Source organism: Armigeres subalbatus, chromosome 2, assembly GCF_024139115.2.
Source record: "Armigeres subalbatus isolate Guangzhou_Male chromosome 2, GZ_Asu_2, whole genome shotgun sequence".
NCBI classification, from domain to species: domain Eukaryota; kingdom Metazoa; phylum Arthropoda; class Insecta; order Diptera; family Culicidae; genus Armigeres; species Armigeres subalbatus.
The window spans coordinates 298142915-298159061 of record NC_085140.1 but is presented as its reverse complement, the minus strand read 5'-3'; the positions used below and the strand labels follow the sequence as shown (position 1 = coordinate 298159061).

At 44.0% G+C, this 16147-nt stretch overlaps 2 protein-coding genes across 5 annotated transcripts; both read left to right on the top strand.

Moving 5' to 3' along the window:
* Positions 1–4335: 4335 nt before the first annotated feature.
* LOC134212463 (protein shuttle craft) lies at positions 4336–8584 on the top strand. Of its 2 annotated transcripts, none has more exons than XM_062690357.1 (5): positions 4336–4492; positions 4990–6027; positions 6152–7710; positions 7792–8140; positions 8203–8584. In XM_062690357.1, exons 2-5 carry the CDS (start codon positions 5107–5109, stop codon positions 8329–8331), a joined length of 2958 nt encoding a protein of 985 aa, XP_062546341.1. In that variant the 5' UTR covers positions 4336–4492; positions 4990–5106; the 3' UTR covers positions 8332–8584. The 2 variants fall into 2 exon arrangements, with proteins under 2 accessions (XP_062546341.1, XP_062546342.1); XM_062690358.1 differs by having other exon boundaries at positions 4356–4492; positions 4995–6027.
* A 976-nt stretch (positions 8585–9560) lies between these two features.
* Positions 9561–13439, top strand: LOC134212465 (uncharacterized). 3 transcript variants are annotated; one of them, XM_062690361.1, is made up of 3 exons: positions 9561–9663; positions 10033–10218; positions 12773–13340. In XM_062690361.1, the coding sequence occupies exons 2-3, from the start codon at positions 10120–10122 to the stop codon at positions 13067–13069; spliced, it is 396 nt and encodes a 131-aa protein (XP_062546345.1). In that variant the 5' UTR covers positions 9561–9663; positions 10033–10119; the 3' UTR covers positions 13070–13340. The 3 variants fall into 3 exon arrangements, with proteins under 3 accessions (XP_062546345.1, XP_062546344.1, XP_062546343.1); XM_062690360.1 differs by lacking the exon at positions 9561–9663 and adding an exon at positions 13362–13439 and having other exon boundaries at positions 9754–10218; positions 12773–13083; XM_062690359.1 differs by lacking the exon at positions 9561–9663 and having other exon boundaries at positions 9754–10218.
* Positions 13440–16147: the final 2708 nt, after the last annotated feature.

Sequence of the window (16147 nt, the reverse complement as noted above, 5' to 3'; positions counted from 1 at the left end):
ATGTTTCCCCCCCGCGCTGGTTATTCCCATCTACTGACGAAGTCATATAACCTGTACATAAAAAAAATCTTGACCTGTACATAAAAAAAATCTTGGTTTTGATCAAGATTTTTTTATGTACAGGTTATCCGACTTGTCAAAATCCCCAACTCAGCTATCTTGGATTTTTATATGGAATTTATGCTCGTTTATTTACGTTTTGCACTGAAAATTTATGTTTCCCCCCCGCGCTGGTTATTCCCATCTACTGACGAAGTCATATAACCTGTACATAAAAAAAATCTTGGTTTTGATGCGGGCTCTTTTCTCTTTCCATTCAGAGACATGGAACGAATTAGAACCATCAGGGCTGGACAAAATCAAGCGTAATATTTTGAAGCGACTTGGGAGCTGCGGACTCGATCGAATTAGAGTCCTGTAAGAAGAGTAACGTCATGTGCCACGTTTGACAGGTCTCCTGCTCGTTTGGAACGCGCATTTGTATGGAACTGACAAACGATTCTGTTCCAATTCTGACACTTGACGACACTGTTATTATAGTCACTGTAGATCGAATTTAATTTTCAAGATATTTTGCTTGAAACTCGCAAATTTCCTCTCGGTGTTCAATGCGCACGTTACGATTTTTTCACATTGAATTATCATTGTATTTATCTTTATAGAATTAATTATAAAGATTTCGTCAATTTACTGCATCGCATGAATTAACGTGTCGAATATTTTATTAATTCATACCCTCCACTTATTTTGAATCCGTCTATATATTTAAAATGACGCCAGAAAATTGAAATTTGTTCAAAATGAGCAATATTTAGTATGAGTTGATTTATACGTGTACTCTCTCAGATGCGCTCAAAATGCACAAAACCTCTCTCGATGCGATGGATACTTTTTGACAGCTTACTTTGGAGATTTTTTGGCACTCGTTTTGACTCTATCCGCAGCTCCTAGGAAGCGACTTACAAAATATTTGCCATAAACAAGATTGTTGCCTACACTTTTAACGGCTGCTGCACCCTGGAAGTAAATGTCATCGCAGTAAACAGTCGGTCCCTCATTACTATTTACCAAAATGCTGCATAAACTATCTGCAAAGATTGGTAAATTTTGAAATCGTTTCTAAATCGTCTGGAAAAGCATTTGCAAATCTCTCTTTATAGGACCCCTATAATTTTTGACCTCCTTAGCCGTGTGGTAAGACGCGCGGCCACAAAGCAAGACCATGCTGATGGTGGCAGCACAGAGAAACAGACGTCTCACTTAGAACAAAATGCAATCAAAATCATCGTCACGAAAACATTATCCCCCAATGCTAAAATCACTGTGTGTGGTCAAGCGGCAACCAGATGGCGGTAGTGCGCAAACGTCAAACACAAGCAAAATCGATGGAAGCGCCATCGGTGGCCGATTGACCACCTACATAAAATTAAATTAACCGTTAAAAAGGTGAACGATGGAACATGTGCTGAGTGAGACGTCTGTTTCTCTGTGGTGGCAGGGTTCGATTCCCGGTGCCGGTCAAGGCAATGTTCGGATTGGAAATTGTCTCGATTTCCCTGGGCATAAAAGTATCATCGTGTTAGCCTCATGATATACGGATGCAAAAATGGTAAGCTGGCTTTGAAACCTCGCAGTTAATAACACTGTGGAAGTGCTTAAAAGAACACTAAGCTGTGAGGAGGCTCTGTCCTAGTGTACACTAATAAAAATCCACACATTTTTAATGGCAAAAATCTAAAGAAATTTACAAATAAATTTTATGTGTGCGTTTATAACCACCCGTTATAGGAGAATCCACATAAAGGTTTTTAGCGTTTCCCGATGAAAACAAATCCTATTGGCGCTTTGATGTTGCATGAAGAAGAAGAAGCAGAAAGATGATAATCGAAAAAATCTCCACGGGAAACCATACGAACAAGTTTTCAAAACTCTTCTCAAAAATTCTAGAAGCAATTTAATTAAAAACGGTAAGCAGTACGGGGTTGGACTTTTCTTCTACTGAGTACTAAGCGTAGTATCACAAAATAAAATTTCGAATAGAAATATTGTTTATTATACAGTAGACAAGCCGGTGTCAAGCGTGGTGTCATCATCATCAATATACATAGTCCGCTGTCATCATTGAAACGCAGTATGAAAAAAAAAATTATAGCGCGGGACATCCTGGCTACGATCTGGCGATGGGCTAAACAATAGGATGTCAATAGCCTGACAGTAGAAGAAAAGTCCAACCCCGTACTGCTTACCGTTTTTGATTAAATTGCTTCTAGAATTTTTGAGAAGAGTTTTAAAAACTTCTTCGTATGGTTTCCCGTGGAGATTTTTTCGAGTATCATCTTTCTGCTTCTTCTTCTTCTTCATGCAACATCAAAGCGCCAATCCAGTCTGTGTACAAGAGGCCTTTTCACGAGACTTTTAAAAGCAGCTGATTTTATCGTCAATTGACAGTTCTTCTATGAAATGGAATGGGCCTTTTCACGAGACGTTTGAAAACAGCTGATTTCATCATCAATTGACAGTTCTTCTATGAAAGTGACAGCTTCGGACTTGCAGGCCTGTTCAGCGGTTGTAAACAAGTGCAGTCTCGGCAATGCAAGGGCCTCATACGCCTGTCACTGGCGAACAAAGCTCGTGTACTCTGCATTGAAGCTTAGAACCGGTGTTAGGGCGCAATCGTTAATGTGAGCATTTTTATATTCGGTTAATTACTGCAAATAAATTCTTTTTCGAGTCCCTATAATCAAGCAGGTATCTCAAGCATACCACATCGTTATATTGCTGCATGATTGAGTTTTTAATTTTGATAAAATGTCGAAAACAAAAGTGTGCATAAAAATTGCCTCGCCATAACAAAAAAATGGTAGAGAATTAACACTGTTGTTTACACTTTAGAACCAAATCCAGATGTCGCACATTAGGGTCTTGCCGACATTTCTCACCAACACGAACGCAGGTTCGTGGTTACAAACAATCCCATTTGATTTTGCCGCGACAGCTGCTTGTGGTTGCAAACAAACCGAGTAAAAGTGTGAGTGAAACGTGCGTGTACGTACACGATCGCTGAAAGCCTAATGTTGGGGTAGGGATTTAGTGCTCCACACGGTTAGATGACTTTACCCATTAATGGGTACTGTGTTATTGTTGATATTATTCCCACCGTGAAAAATTCACCCATTTTCTTCAAAAAGCGCCACTACTCATTAAAATGGGTAGTGGCACTTTTTCAAGAAAATGGGTGAATTTTTCTCGGTGGGAATAATATCAACAATAACACAGTACCCATTAATGGGTAAAGTCATCTATAACAGTTCACCTTCTACCCCTGCGGCAATGTCACATGAAAAGGCCTATATAGTCGAAGTCGCAGGGGTGGGTTGAAAAATCGTCAAAATAAAAAAAAACTGATAATCTTGTTGTCTCGTACTATCCCTTTTATTTTGCTGCAAGATTTTTTTTATGTACAGGTTATATGACTTCGTCAGTAGATGGGAATAACCAGCGCGGGGGGGAAACATAAATTTTCAGTGCAAAACGTAAATAAACGAGCATAAATTCCATATAAAAATCCAAGATGGCTGAGTTGGGGATTTTGACAAGTCGGATCAAGATTTTTTTATGTACAGGTTATCCGACTTGTCAAAATCCCCAACTCAGCCATCTTGGATTTTTGTATGGAATTTATGCTCGTTTATTTACGTTTTGCACTGAAAATTTATGTTTCCCCCCCGCGCTGGTTATTCCCATCTACTGACGAAGTCATATAACCTGTACATAAAAAAAATCTTGAGTCGGATAACCTGTACATAAAAAAATCTTGTTTTGCTGCTCGTCTTTTCTCGCTCTTACTGCCAGTAGACTCTCTTTCATTCGGTTCGGTCATCCAAGATTTTTTTTATGTACAGGTTATATGACTTCGTCAGTAGATGGGAATAACCAGCGCGGGGGGGAAACATAAATTTTCAGTGCAAAACGTAAATAAACGAGCATAAATTCCATACAAAAATCCAAGATGGCTGAGTTGGGGATTTTGACAAGTCGGATAACCTGTACATAAAAAAATCTTGCGATTTATCATTGTTAAGATTTTTATTGATTTGACTTCAATCAGTTATCTTGATTATTTTATGTTTATTTCTGTTTATATTATACATAAAAAATCTTGATCATTGCCTCGGACAAGATTTTTTTTATGTACAGGTTATATGACTTCGTCAGTAGATGGGAATAACCAGCGCGGGGGGGAAACATAAATTTTCAGTGCAAAACGTAAATAAACGAGCATAAATTCCATACAAAAATCCAAGATGGCTGAGTTGGGGATTTTGACAAGTCGGATAACCTGTACATAAAAAAATCTTGGCCTCGGATTCGGTGATGGTCTTTGACCACCGTCAGCTCGTGCAGTACCTAACTCACCATCGATAGTAATTTTCCAATTTTTTAGTTCTTTTCCTCATTTCCCCAGTGCTTTTCCTTCGATTTTCCAGCTCAGGTAAGCATGTTTTACATTTTTAAATAAAAATATCCGGAATCAAATCGTTTATAGGGCAATCATTTTGAATTTAAATTTCACAACATTGAAACACTTGCAAGAGGGAAACTTTCTCTTCTTTTTCCTTCAATGACGACAATCATTTGACTAGGGTATGCCAAAAATGCTGATGAGAAAATAATTACATCTGACCTTTTATTAGCCAAGTAATTATCGGTCTATCGTTCAATCATCTAATCTCGAACAAATAGGGGAAATGACGGCTTTAGCAGGTCTTGTTCTATTATTGTCAGTGGGTTTTCGTTAACTAATTATGCTCAAATTCTAAACATTCTTAGCATATCAAAGAATATTGTGGCCAAATTTCATAAAATTTGGTCAACAAAAACCCTCATTAATAGAACAAAGCCGTCATTTCACCTACTATTCCATTCCATTGATATTTATTTCGCAACATTTCGTCGTCAGTTAAGGACCGTTGTTTACCATCATTCCAGGGCAGTCATACACCACTACTGGGAGTTGCGTTCCATCTTTACTCTGAATCCCCCTTGCGGGGCGAAAGATCTTTGTTGTGCTGCAAAGGAAGCAGGACAAACCACCTGTAGCCAGAAATGGCGTCAGGTGGAAGAGAAGGACCGTCGTCCTCAGTAGCATCCGGTGGTGGACATCAAAGCTTTGAGCAATTCATATCGCAATTTTCCACGCGTGCTTCCCTCGGGCAAGAACCATCCAATTCGCGTTCAGGTGGTGGATTTGACAGTGAACGAAGCTCAAGCCTGAAACCAACCGCAGCGGAATTTGTACCAAGCTGGCAACGGCAGGAAGGAAGGCTTCCTCATCAAGAAAGCATCACTGGTCAATGCAATGGGGAGAGAGCAACCGGCGCTGTACGCAAGCAGTACGACAGACCAAGGTGGAACAATGGTCGCAAGAATAATCGTAACGGAGATCGTAATGGATTTGCGAGGGGGCGAGGACGTGGTTTCAATGATTTCCGTGAACCGAGGGAGAATGGTGGAGAAGGACATTTTCAAAACGGAGGATATGAGGACACCTCAAGAGACTACGACCGTCCTCGTAGGGCTCAACAACTACCTCAACAAAATGGAAGATGGAAGGGAAACAATGGGGGAGGACGATTCCGGTTTGGCCGCCAAGGTCAAAGACCGGACCAGGATCGAAACGAGCCTCAGATGAACGGCAACAGCAATCACAATCAGAGTGAATCCAAGGACGCGGACATGAAGGAGCAACGGAGACCGAATGGGTTTCAGAGAAACCGGGCCCGCCAGGAAAAGTTAGAAGCGAAAATCATCTCCAAGTGCTCGCAGCGCGAGAAATTGATTCGGGAGCTGGATTCCTGCAAACTGGAGTGTCTCGTTTGTTGCGAACTGGTGCGCCCCACTCAATCGGTTTGGTCCTGTCCGAACTGCTACCACATTCTGCATCTGAACTGTACGACCAAATGGGCCAGCAGTTCTAAGTCCGACGATGGGTGGCGATGCCCTGCGTGTCAGAACGTGTCGAAGAAGGTAACTTGCTAGCTCAGTATTATACAGCGGAGGTTTCTAAAGTGTAAACGGCTTTGTTCCGCTTAAGAAACTCCAAAATACTTATTTATTATCGTTACTTATTCTGATGTTTTATTTTAAACAGGTACCCCACGAATACTACTGTTTCTGTGGCAAGCAGAGGAATCCCCAATACAATCGGAACGATGTGGCCCACTCGTGCGGAGAGCTATGTGGCCGCGAAGAGATTTGTGAACATTCGTGCACTCAGCTCTGCCACCCGGGACCTTGTCCGCCGTGTCAGGCGATAGTTCAGAGAAGCTGTGGATGCGGCCGCTCCACCAAGCCGATGCAGTGCCGTCAGAAAGATGAGATCCTTTGCGATGCCACTTGCGAAAGAGCTTTGAATTGCGGCATTCACAGTTGTCAGCAGAAGTGCCACTACGGAGCTTGCAACCAATGTGAGGAAACTTTGGAGCACGAATGTCACTGTGGGAAAGAGAAAAGGCTGGTAGCTTGTACGGTTGATAATTTGGATAATACTCGTTTCTGTTGTGAGAAAGTTTGTAATGCCCAGCTGAGTTGCAAGAACCACAACTGCACGAAACTTTGCCACACGAGCACTTGTGGCGAGTGTTTGCTCTCTCCCGGACATATCACGTCATGTCCATGTGGGAAACAAGCAATTATCAAAGGCGAAAGGGAATCATGCTTGGACCCTATACCAGTCTGTGAATCTGTCTGTGGGAAGCAACTTCTCTGTGGCACCCCGGGTGCTCATCACGTATGTATCGCCAAATGCCACTTGGGCGATTGTCCGCCGTGTAATAAATCTACTGTTGTCAAATGCCGCTGCGGCCACATGGACCAGCAAATGAAATGCAAACAGCTTCAAACCCGAGCCGATGATGCACGATGTAAGAAGCGCTGCAGTCGAATGCGTAGCTGCGCCAAACACAAGTGTAACCAGGAATGTTGCATCGATTTCGATCACATCTGCACAAAAACTTGCTCCAAAATGCTGTCCTGCGGTCGTCATCGCTGCGATAAGACCTGTCACAAAGGCTCGTGCCAAACATGCCACCGCGTATCGTTCGACGAGTTAACCTGCGAGTGTGGAGCTAGCATTATTTATCCACCAGTGCCTTGTGGAACGAAAAAACCTCATTGCGATAAACCCTGCTCTCGACGGCACAGCTGTTCCCACCCCGTTCTGCACAACTGCCATTCGGATACCGACTGTCCGCCGTGCGTTGTGCTGACCACCCAACATTGCTACGGCAAACACGAACAACGAAAGACTATCCCGTGCTTCCAGAGCTCGTTCAGTTGTGGCCTTGCATGCGCCAAACCACTGCCCTGTGGACGTCACAAGTGCATCAAACCGTGTCACCAGAACGAATGCTTCGAAGAGGGCGAAATTTGCAAGCAAAGCTGCACCACCCCCAGAACGAACTGCACTCACCAGTGCAAGGCTCCTTGCCATGACGGAGAATGTCCACCCGATCTACCCTGTAAGGAAATGGTTGAGGTTACGTGCGAGTGTGGCCACCGGAAACAGATGCGAACATGTCATGACTTCGGCAAGGACTATCGGCGATTCGCTTCTGCCCAGTTGGCCTCTTCCATGCAGGAAATGCAACGCGGCGGATCGGTGGAGCTGAGCGATATCCTTGGCTCTGGTAAACCAAAAAGCAACAAAACGTGAGTAGAAAATTTATGTTCATTTCCATATGCACCCCAAAAATCAGCGAACATCGTTCTAATCATTATTGGATCTTCCAGCCTGGAGTGCAGCGAAGAGTGCCGCCTAGTGGAACGAAACCGGCGCCTGGCCATCGGTCTCCAGATTCGCAACCCGGACCTGTCATCCAAGCTGCAGCCGAACTATTCAGACTTTTTGAAAACCTTCGCCAAGAAGGATCCCACCCTGATCAAGATGGTCCACGAGAAACTCACCGAGCTGGTCAAGCTAGCAAAGGAGAGCAAACACTCGCGTAGCCATTCATTCCCGGTGATGAACCGCGATAAGCGGCGTGTTGTGCACGAAATGTGCGGAATGTTTGGTGTCGAGTCGGTGGCCTACGATGCCGAACCGAACCGCAACGTGGTGGCCACGGCCGATCGGTTTAAGGTAAATCACTTTTGGTGAACTCAATTTTCAGATAAGGCTAAAAGAGTCCCATCTCGTTACAGACCTGGCTGCCCAGCATGAGCCTTCTGGAAGTTTTGCAACGCGAAAGCGGACAACGTCGTGTGGTGGTTCCCAATTTGAATGCCTGGGGTAGGGCGCCAGCAGGTGGTGCCAGTGCGGCAAACAAATGATCAACATAAAACGGACGAATTTTGCCCATTTACAATTATTTTTTTTCTGATTTTTCTACTTATCTCTACTCTCGCACATTCTTCTATTTATGCATATTGTTTATCTCATTATTTTTTCCATTATGTCGTTTCTACCATTTTACTTGGATTGTGTTTTATCTGGTCCATTTCCCGTCGTATTCCGATATGCGTACCTTCTATGAAAACGAAAATTCTAAAATTTTAAGTCAATATACAGTCCATTCCGGGTAAAGATTCGTCCTTGGTTTGTCAATTTGTGTTTGAAAGAAACTTGTCACCCGCTTTTTCAGATTGTGTTCGGTATTTGTACTAAGAGCCATTAGTAATTATTCATGGTGTTTGCATTTGTTTACAGAGCGAAGTTAATCACAGCAGCTTAAAACTGAATTGTATTGTTATTAGTTTGATGATTTACAACATTTCATTTGAACTTACAATAATAGTTTCCTTCAACCCTATTAGCTACAGGTTACGGCGACGAATTTATTACTCGTGCAATAGTTCTACAAAATATAATCTAGGTATTATATCCATTTTCGTAGCATTGTCGAAGTTCTCTGCCGACGAGGATCACGACCTACAGGATCACATAAAACTATGTAAATAAAATTATAATTTACGAAGGCGAATCAACTACTTCCGAGGAGTCAAAATTCATTTTCCGTCCCTCCTTCAAGACTCCCGGACAAATCGCAGAGGTGGAAGGAAGGAAAATTTTTCAAGTGCTTCTGTTTTCGCATAATTACGAAATATTTTCTCCAATTAAGTATCTCTGAAAGTGACAAAGTTTATCGAGTGAGTATAATCCAAATCATCGAATCAATTGTTATTGAGTGAGGAAAAGAAACAAATACGCTGAAATCCAAACCACAAAATGGCGGACCCACCTGGACAGCAGAATAAACCACCCGACAGTAGTGCAAAGCATCGGATCTATGAGTACAACGCAAATGACACGTCTCCGTACAGGGTTATCGTGCAGCTGGAGAATGATGGGGATGCCAAAGCGCAAATCAACAAATTGACCGTAGGACGAATGTTGTCGCAAAACAACGAATACAAAAACAACATTAACAATCTGCGCCCTCTCGGCAGAAACAAGGTACTGGTTTTTATGAAGTGCTACCGAGCAGCAAATAATCTGCAAGCAGATAAGCAGTTACAACCAAAGGGTTACCGCGCCTACATACCACGAAGCTTTGTGGCAGTGTCAGGAGTGATATCAGGAGTTCCAGTCGACATGACAATCGAGGAAATACAGCAAAACATCTGAAGTGATTGCCCGGTTCTTGGCATCAACCGTCTACACAGGTATGAAGGAGGAAACAAAGTAGAAACGAACAGAATCAGCATTGCATTCCGCGCAAGCGTACTACCGAAGAATGTTCGTCTGTTCTGCTGTGTGAATTCAGTACGACCATTCATAAGCAAGCCAGTACTGTTTAAGGTACAATTACAAGACCGATAGCTGCCGATCGAAGAAACGTTGCGAAAACTGCACATGTTGTTGTGTGCTGTTGTGGAATGGAGCTGGGTGAAAGCCCGAATAAACGGAAGTGCCTTTATTGCAGAACCAACTCGGAACACAAAACATCGGACGAAAACTGTGCTGAGAGAGTGAGGCAACGAAATATAAAAACAATCATGGCGAAGTCAACAATGACGTATATGGAAGCACAGGAACAAAATCCGATTCTAACACAAAACCATTATGATGCCCTGGAAAATGCGGAAGAATACCCAACCCTTCCGGAGAGCTTCGCGAATATGACCGCGGGACTTTACCGTACGCAGAACGAAAGACAGTACAGACCTCAGAAGCCGAAGAGAACGATTCAGAATGTGAATATCGCCGACCAGGTACAGGTTTATTTATTTATCATCAGACTAAGGCCGGAGTGGCCTGTGCTGCACATAAAAGACTTCTCCATTCAGCTCGGTTCATGGCTGCACTTCGCCAACCACGCAGTCTGCGGAGGGTCTGCAAGTCGTCCTCCACCTGATCGATCCACCTTGCCCGCTGTGCACCTCGCCTTCTTGTTCCCGTCGGATCGTTGTCGAGAACCATTTTCACCGGATTACTGTCCGACATTCTGGCTACGTGCCCGGCCCACCGCAGTCTTCCGATTTTCGCGGTGTGAACGATGGATGGTTCTCCCAACAGCTGATGCAACTCGTGGTTCATTCGCCTCCTCCACGTACCGTCCGCCATCTGCAACCCACCATAGATGGTACGCAACACTTTCCTTTCGAAAACTCCCAGTGCGCGTTGGTCCTCCACGAGCATCGTCCAGGTCTCGTGTCCGTAGAGAACTACCGGTCTTATAAGCGTTTTGTAGATAGTCAGTTTGGTACGGCGGCGAACTCTATTCGATCGGAGCGTCTTGCGGAGTCCAAAGTACGTACGATTTCCAGCCACTATGCGTCTTCGAATTTCTCTGCTGGTATCGTTATCGGCGGTCACCAGTGAGCCCAAGTACACGAATTCTTCAACCACCTCGATTTCGTCACCACCGATACAAACTCGTGGTGGGTGGCTCACATTGACCTCTCTTGAGCCTCTTCCTATCATGTACTTCGTCTTCGACGTGTTGATGACTAGTCCAATCCGTTTAGCTTCGCTTTTCAGTCTGATGTAGGCTTCCTCCATCCTCTCAAAGTTACGTGCCATGATATCAATGTCGTCGGCGAAACCAAATAACTGGACGGACTTCGTGAAAATCGTACCACTCGTGTCAATCCCTGCCCTTCGTATTACTCCCTCCAAAGCGATGTTGAATAGCAGACACGAAAGACCATCACCTTGCCGTAACCCTCTACGGGTTTCGAAGGGACTCGAGAATGCCCCTGAAACTCGAACTACGCACATCACCCGATCCATCGTCGCCTTGATCAACCGTATCAGTTTATCCGGAAATCCGTTTTCGTGCATTAGCTGCCATAGCTGGTCCCGATCGATTGTATCATATGCGGCTTTGAAGTCGATAAATAGATGATGTGTGGGCACGTTGTATTCGCGGCATTTCTGCAATACCTGACGTATGGCGAACACCTGGTCTGTGGTGGAGCGTTCACCCATAAATCCCGCCTGGTACTGCCCCACGAACTCTCTTGCAATTGGTGTTAGTCGACGGCATAAAATTTGGGAGAGTACCTTGTAGGCGGCGTTCAGCAATGTGATTGCGCGGTAGTTGCTAGTAGATGGGACACACGACACCTTCCATCCACTCCTGCGGCAGAACCTCATCCTCCCAAACCTTGGTAATCACCCAGTGCAGCGCTCTAGCCAGTGCTTCACCACCGTGTTTAAACAGCTCTCCTGGTAGTTGGTCAACTCCAGGGGCTTTGTTGTTTTTCAGCCGGCCGATCTCCTCCTGGATTTCCTGGAGATTCGGAGCCGGAAGTCGCATGTCCTGCGCGCGTGCTCCTAGGTTCATTACCATACCGCCACCGTTGTCTGCCATATCGCCATTCAGGTGCTCTTCGTAGTGCTGCCGCCACCTTTGGATCACCTCACGCTCGTTCGTAAGAAGGTTCCCGTTTATGTCCTTACACATATCGGGCTGTGGCATGTGGCCCTTACGTGAACGGTTCAACTTCTCATAGAACTTTCGTGCGTTATTAGCGCGGTACAGTTCCTCCGTCTCTTCACGGTCTCGATCTTCCTGCTGGCGCTTTTTCCTCCGGAAAATCGAGTTTTGTCTGTTCCGCGCCTGTTTGTATCGTGCCTCGTTCGCCCTCGTGCGGTGTTGCAGCAATCTCGCCCATGCTGCATTCTTCTCCTCAACTAATTGCTCACATTCGCCGTCATACCAGTCGTTTCTCTGATCCGGAGCCACCGTGCCTAGTGCAGCGGTTGCGGTGCTTCCAATGGCGGATCGAATATCTCTCCAGCCATCTTCAAGAGATGCTGCGCCTAGCTGCTCTTCCGTTGGGAGTGCCACTTCCAGCTGCTGCGCGTAGTCTTGGGCTAGTCTACCGTCTTGTAGCCGCCCAATGTTAAGCCGCGGCGGACGACTCCGACGCGTGTTGATCACCGTCGAGAGTTTTGAGCGCAGACATACTGCGACGAGGTAGTGGTCGGATTCAATATTCGCACTGCGGTAAGTGCGTACGTTCGTGATGTCGGAGAAGAATTTACCGTCGATTAGAACGTGGTCGATTTGGTTTTCCGTTACTTGATTAGGTGATTTCCATGTGGCCTTGTGGATATTCTTACGGGGGAAGAAAGTGCTTCGGACTACCATTCCGCGGGAGGCTGCAAAGTTTATGCATCGTTGGCCGTTGTCGTTCGATACGGTATGCAGACTATCCGGTCCGATGACCGGTCTATACATTTCCTCCCTTCCTACCTGAGCGTTCATGTCACCGATGACGATTTTGACGTCCCGCAGTGGGCATCCATCGTATCCAGGTACAGGTGCTAGCCGATAAAAAGAAGAAGACCAGCGAAAAGGAGAGTGCAGGGGTAGCCCTTTTTAACAAATTCAAAGTATCCGACTTTGAACGATGGGCTCAACAATTCCAAGAACAGAGAACCCAGAAGATCACGGAGCAGCTCAGCAAAAATGACCAAAACGGGGATGACACAGCGTTCCAAGGAGCAGCTGGTGGGAAGATCACAGACATAGCGGATAACAGCAGAACTATGAAGGAAAATGTCAGCAACCGTCGCCTTCGATCCAGTACTATAGACTGGTCGCAGGAGTCGAACTGAACTAGGATGGAAAAGTAAGTAGAACATGACAGAGCAAAACATACGAATCTTTCAAATAAACATACAAAGCCTAGAAAAAAATAAGGATGAATTAGCAAGAATACTAATAAAGGAACAATACAATGTAGCCTATGTAAGCGAAACGTGGAGCAGATTAGAGTTAGAAAGTACTAAATATAAAGTGCCAGGGTATTTCACCTTCCTCAAATCTAGGGATGATGGATACGGTGGTGCGGGAATAATAATAAACAAGAAAATCAAAACGAGAGAAGTGATTATTCCAAGTTTTCAGCGAATACAAGTAGTTGCAAGGCAAATCGTCGGATTGGATATCCTACTAGTATCGATCTACATCGCTCCGAAAGTTCCGCAGCTTGAGTTACGGGATAACATCGACATTATCTTCAGGGAAATTCGAAAATATAAAAGAGCGATAGTCGGTGGAGACTTCAACGCTAACCATAGTGCATGGGATCCACATCATTCCGACAGAAATGGTATAGTGTTATTCGATCTAATAAATGATGAAAATTTAATCCTCCTCAACAGTGGACATGCAACGTTTATTCCAGCGGAGCTAGGAAAATGCCCATCGGCAATTGACCTGGTTATGGTAACACCGCAGCTGATTAACAATACATCAATGCAAACACTAGACTTCGGAATTGGTAGTCGCCATCTTGCGCTAGTAACGGACGTCCAACTCGCAGAAGGGAAATCTGAACGTTATTTTGTAAATAAGTCCAAGGTGAAAGCTGCAATATGTCAACTAAATGGCGAGAACATCAAAGGCATCGACGATTTGCAAAATGAAACACGGCGAATCATAAAGAACTCCAGGCAGAAAGACAAATACAAACCTAAATTCTGGTGGTCTACAGAAGTGGAGCAAACATGGCAGGAAAAGCGAGAAGCCCGCATGCGGTTTAATCGCACAGGAGGTATGCACGAGCTAATTCAGCTCAAACGGAAGGAAGCTATTTTCAATCATCTGAAGAAGGTGTCTCAAGAGGAATTCGTTGCAAGCATTGACCCTCGCACACCATCAAAAATTATTTGGGAACAGTTACGAAAGCTAACAGGGAAAAGGAAATCGGAGGGCAACATACTAGTTCATGCAGACATAGGGATGGCCATGGAATTTTTTGATAAATTTTTCCCCTGGGAAGAACTCTCGGAATTCCAGCCAAGTTATCTACCCAACTACGATATCATTACGGCCGACTTCTGGAATCGATTTCTAAATAAGAAAAGAACACCATCAGCACCAGGACCAGACGCAATATCATACAGTATGTTGCGGTCACTCAACAACGAAATTAACGACATCATCATATCGGATCTGAACAGGATATGGAGAACTAATACGATACCAGTCAATGATCAACTGTTGTCTCAAAATAATGAACGCAGCGGTTTTAGAGAAGCTTCAGCTACATCTCGACCAGAAGACTATTCTTCCGAACCTGTCTTTTGGATTTCGGAAGGGGAACGTCCACAAATTACGTAACGCTTAGAGGTGGGAGGGGGGGTTGAGTGAAGTGTGACGATCCATACAAAATTTTCAGAAGCTTCATACAAAAAGTGTGACATAGGGGGGAGGGGGGGTTGAAAAAGTCCAATTTTTGCGTTACGTAATTAATGGATCTTCCCAAGGGTATATCAACAGCGGGCTGTCTGGAATATATGGTTAATAGCGTATTAGCATCAAAACGCGAAGGATTGATTGTTGGTGCCATATTCGTCGATCTCTCTAACGCCTTCAACGCAGTGAAGCCAGAAAAGCTAGAAGAAATTATGGAAACAAACGAAACGCCACCAGAGATCAGAAGTTGGATACTGACCTTCCTAACTAACCGAAGAGTTCAATTACAGGTGGGTAAACAACAAGTAGTGAGATACGTAAATCAAGGGCTCCCGCAAGGAGATGTATTGTCACCGACATTGTTCAACGTTTACACAGCGGAAATCCATGCTGATGGCGTCATATTGGTTCAATACGCAGACGACTTCTCCATTATTGTATCAGGAAGATCAATCGAGGAGGTGAACGAAAGAGGAAATGCCTTCATGAAACGCTTCATCCAAGCTGCAAAAAAGCTTAACTTCACAGTCAACTCCCAGAAGACGAAGTCGATACTATTCCTGAACAGTGCAAAGAGGATGCAAATCACGATAAACAACGAAGACATCGAAGCGGTGAGGAACCACAGATATTTAGGGGTTCTGATTGACAAATCTCTACGCTTTGGTGCTCACGTGCGAGAATTAACGCAGAAGATGGCAGAACGTCTCAACATGCTGAAAGTAATCAGCGGTACGAAGTATGGTGGACATCCGGAAACCTTAAGTATGGCATACAAAGCTTTAGTAAGAAGTTTCGTAGAGTACGGAACGAGTAGGGTATCTGTTCCCATATTAATAACAGCCCGTATATTAATCTCAACCGTCGATAAACCAAATAAAAAATCAATTTGATTACAATTTCTCACATCGTATGTACACAATAATGAATAGACCACCTTCTCCAATGTTTGGAATATTATTTAAAATTCCGTTTGAGTAATGTTTTAGTTCACTAGACTCAAATTATTAAAAACAAAATTATAAAACACATTTATTTTTATTTTCCTACCTCTGAACTGTTGATTTGATGCACTGCTCGATTGCTACTAGCAGATTCATCTCATTTCACGCCGTTGTTTTCCACTCAATTTCAAGCTAAAACAAATGAATCCTTTCAAAATACACTTCACAATATAGATAGTAGAATCTATAGATGAGCGAAAGCATGGCTGAGTCGATTTTTTTGCCCGTGCACACGCGCATATGACGTCACAGCCCTTAACGTTTCCATTGAAATCGTGACGTCATGCTCGTTTGGAGACACGTTTGACAGTTCGTTTGGAGACAGAGGATTTATCTTCGCTCATCTATATATTCCACTATCTATACTTCACAACACATAGAGCACATCACAATTTCACTATAAATATAATCATATTTGAAAAACTTACGCAATTTCCTATAGTTTGATATAGGTTTATTTTGAACAACGTCTAAATTATTCTTGTCCGT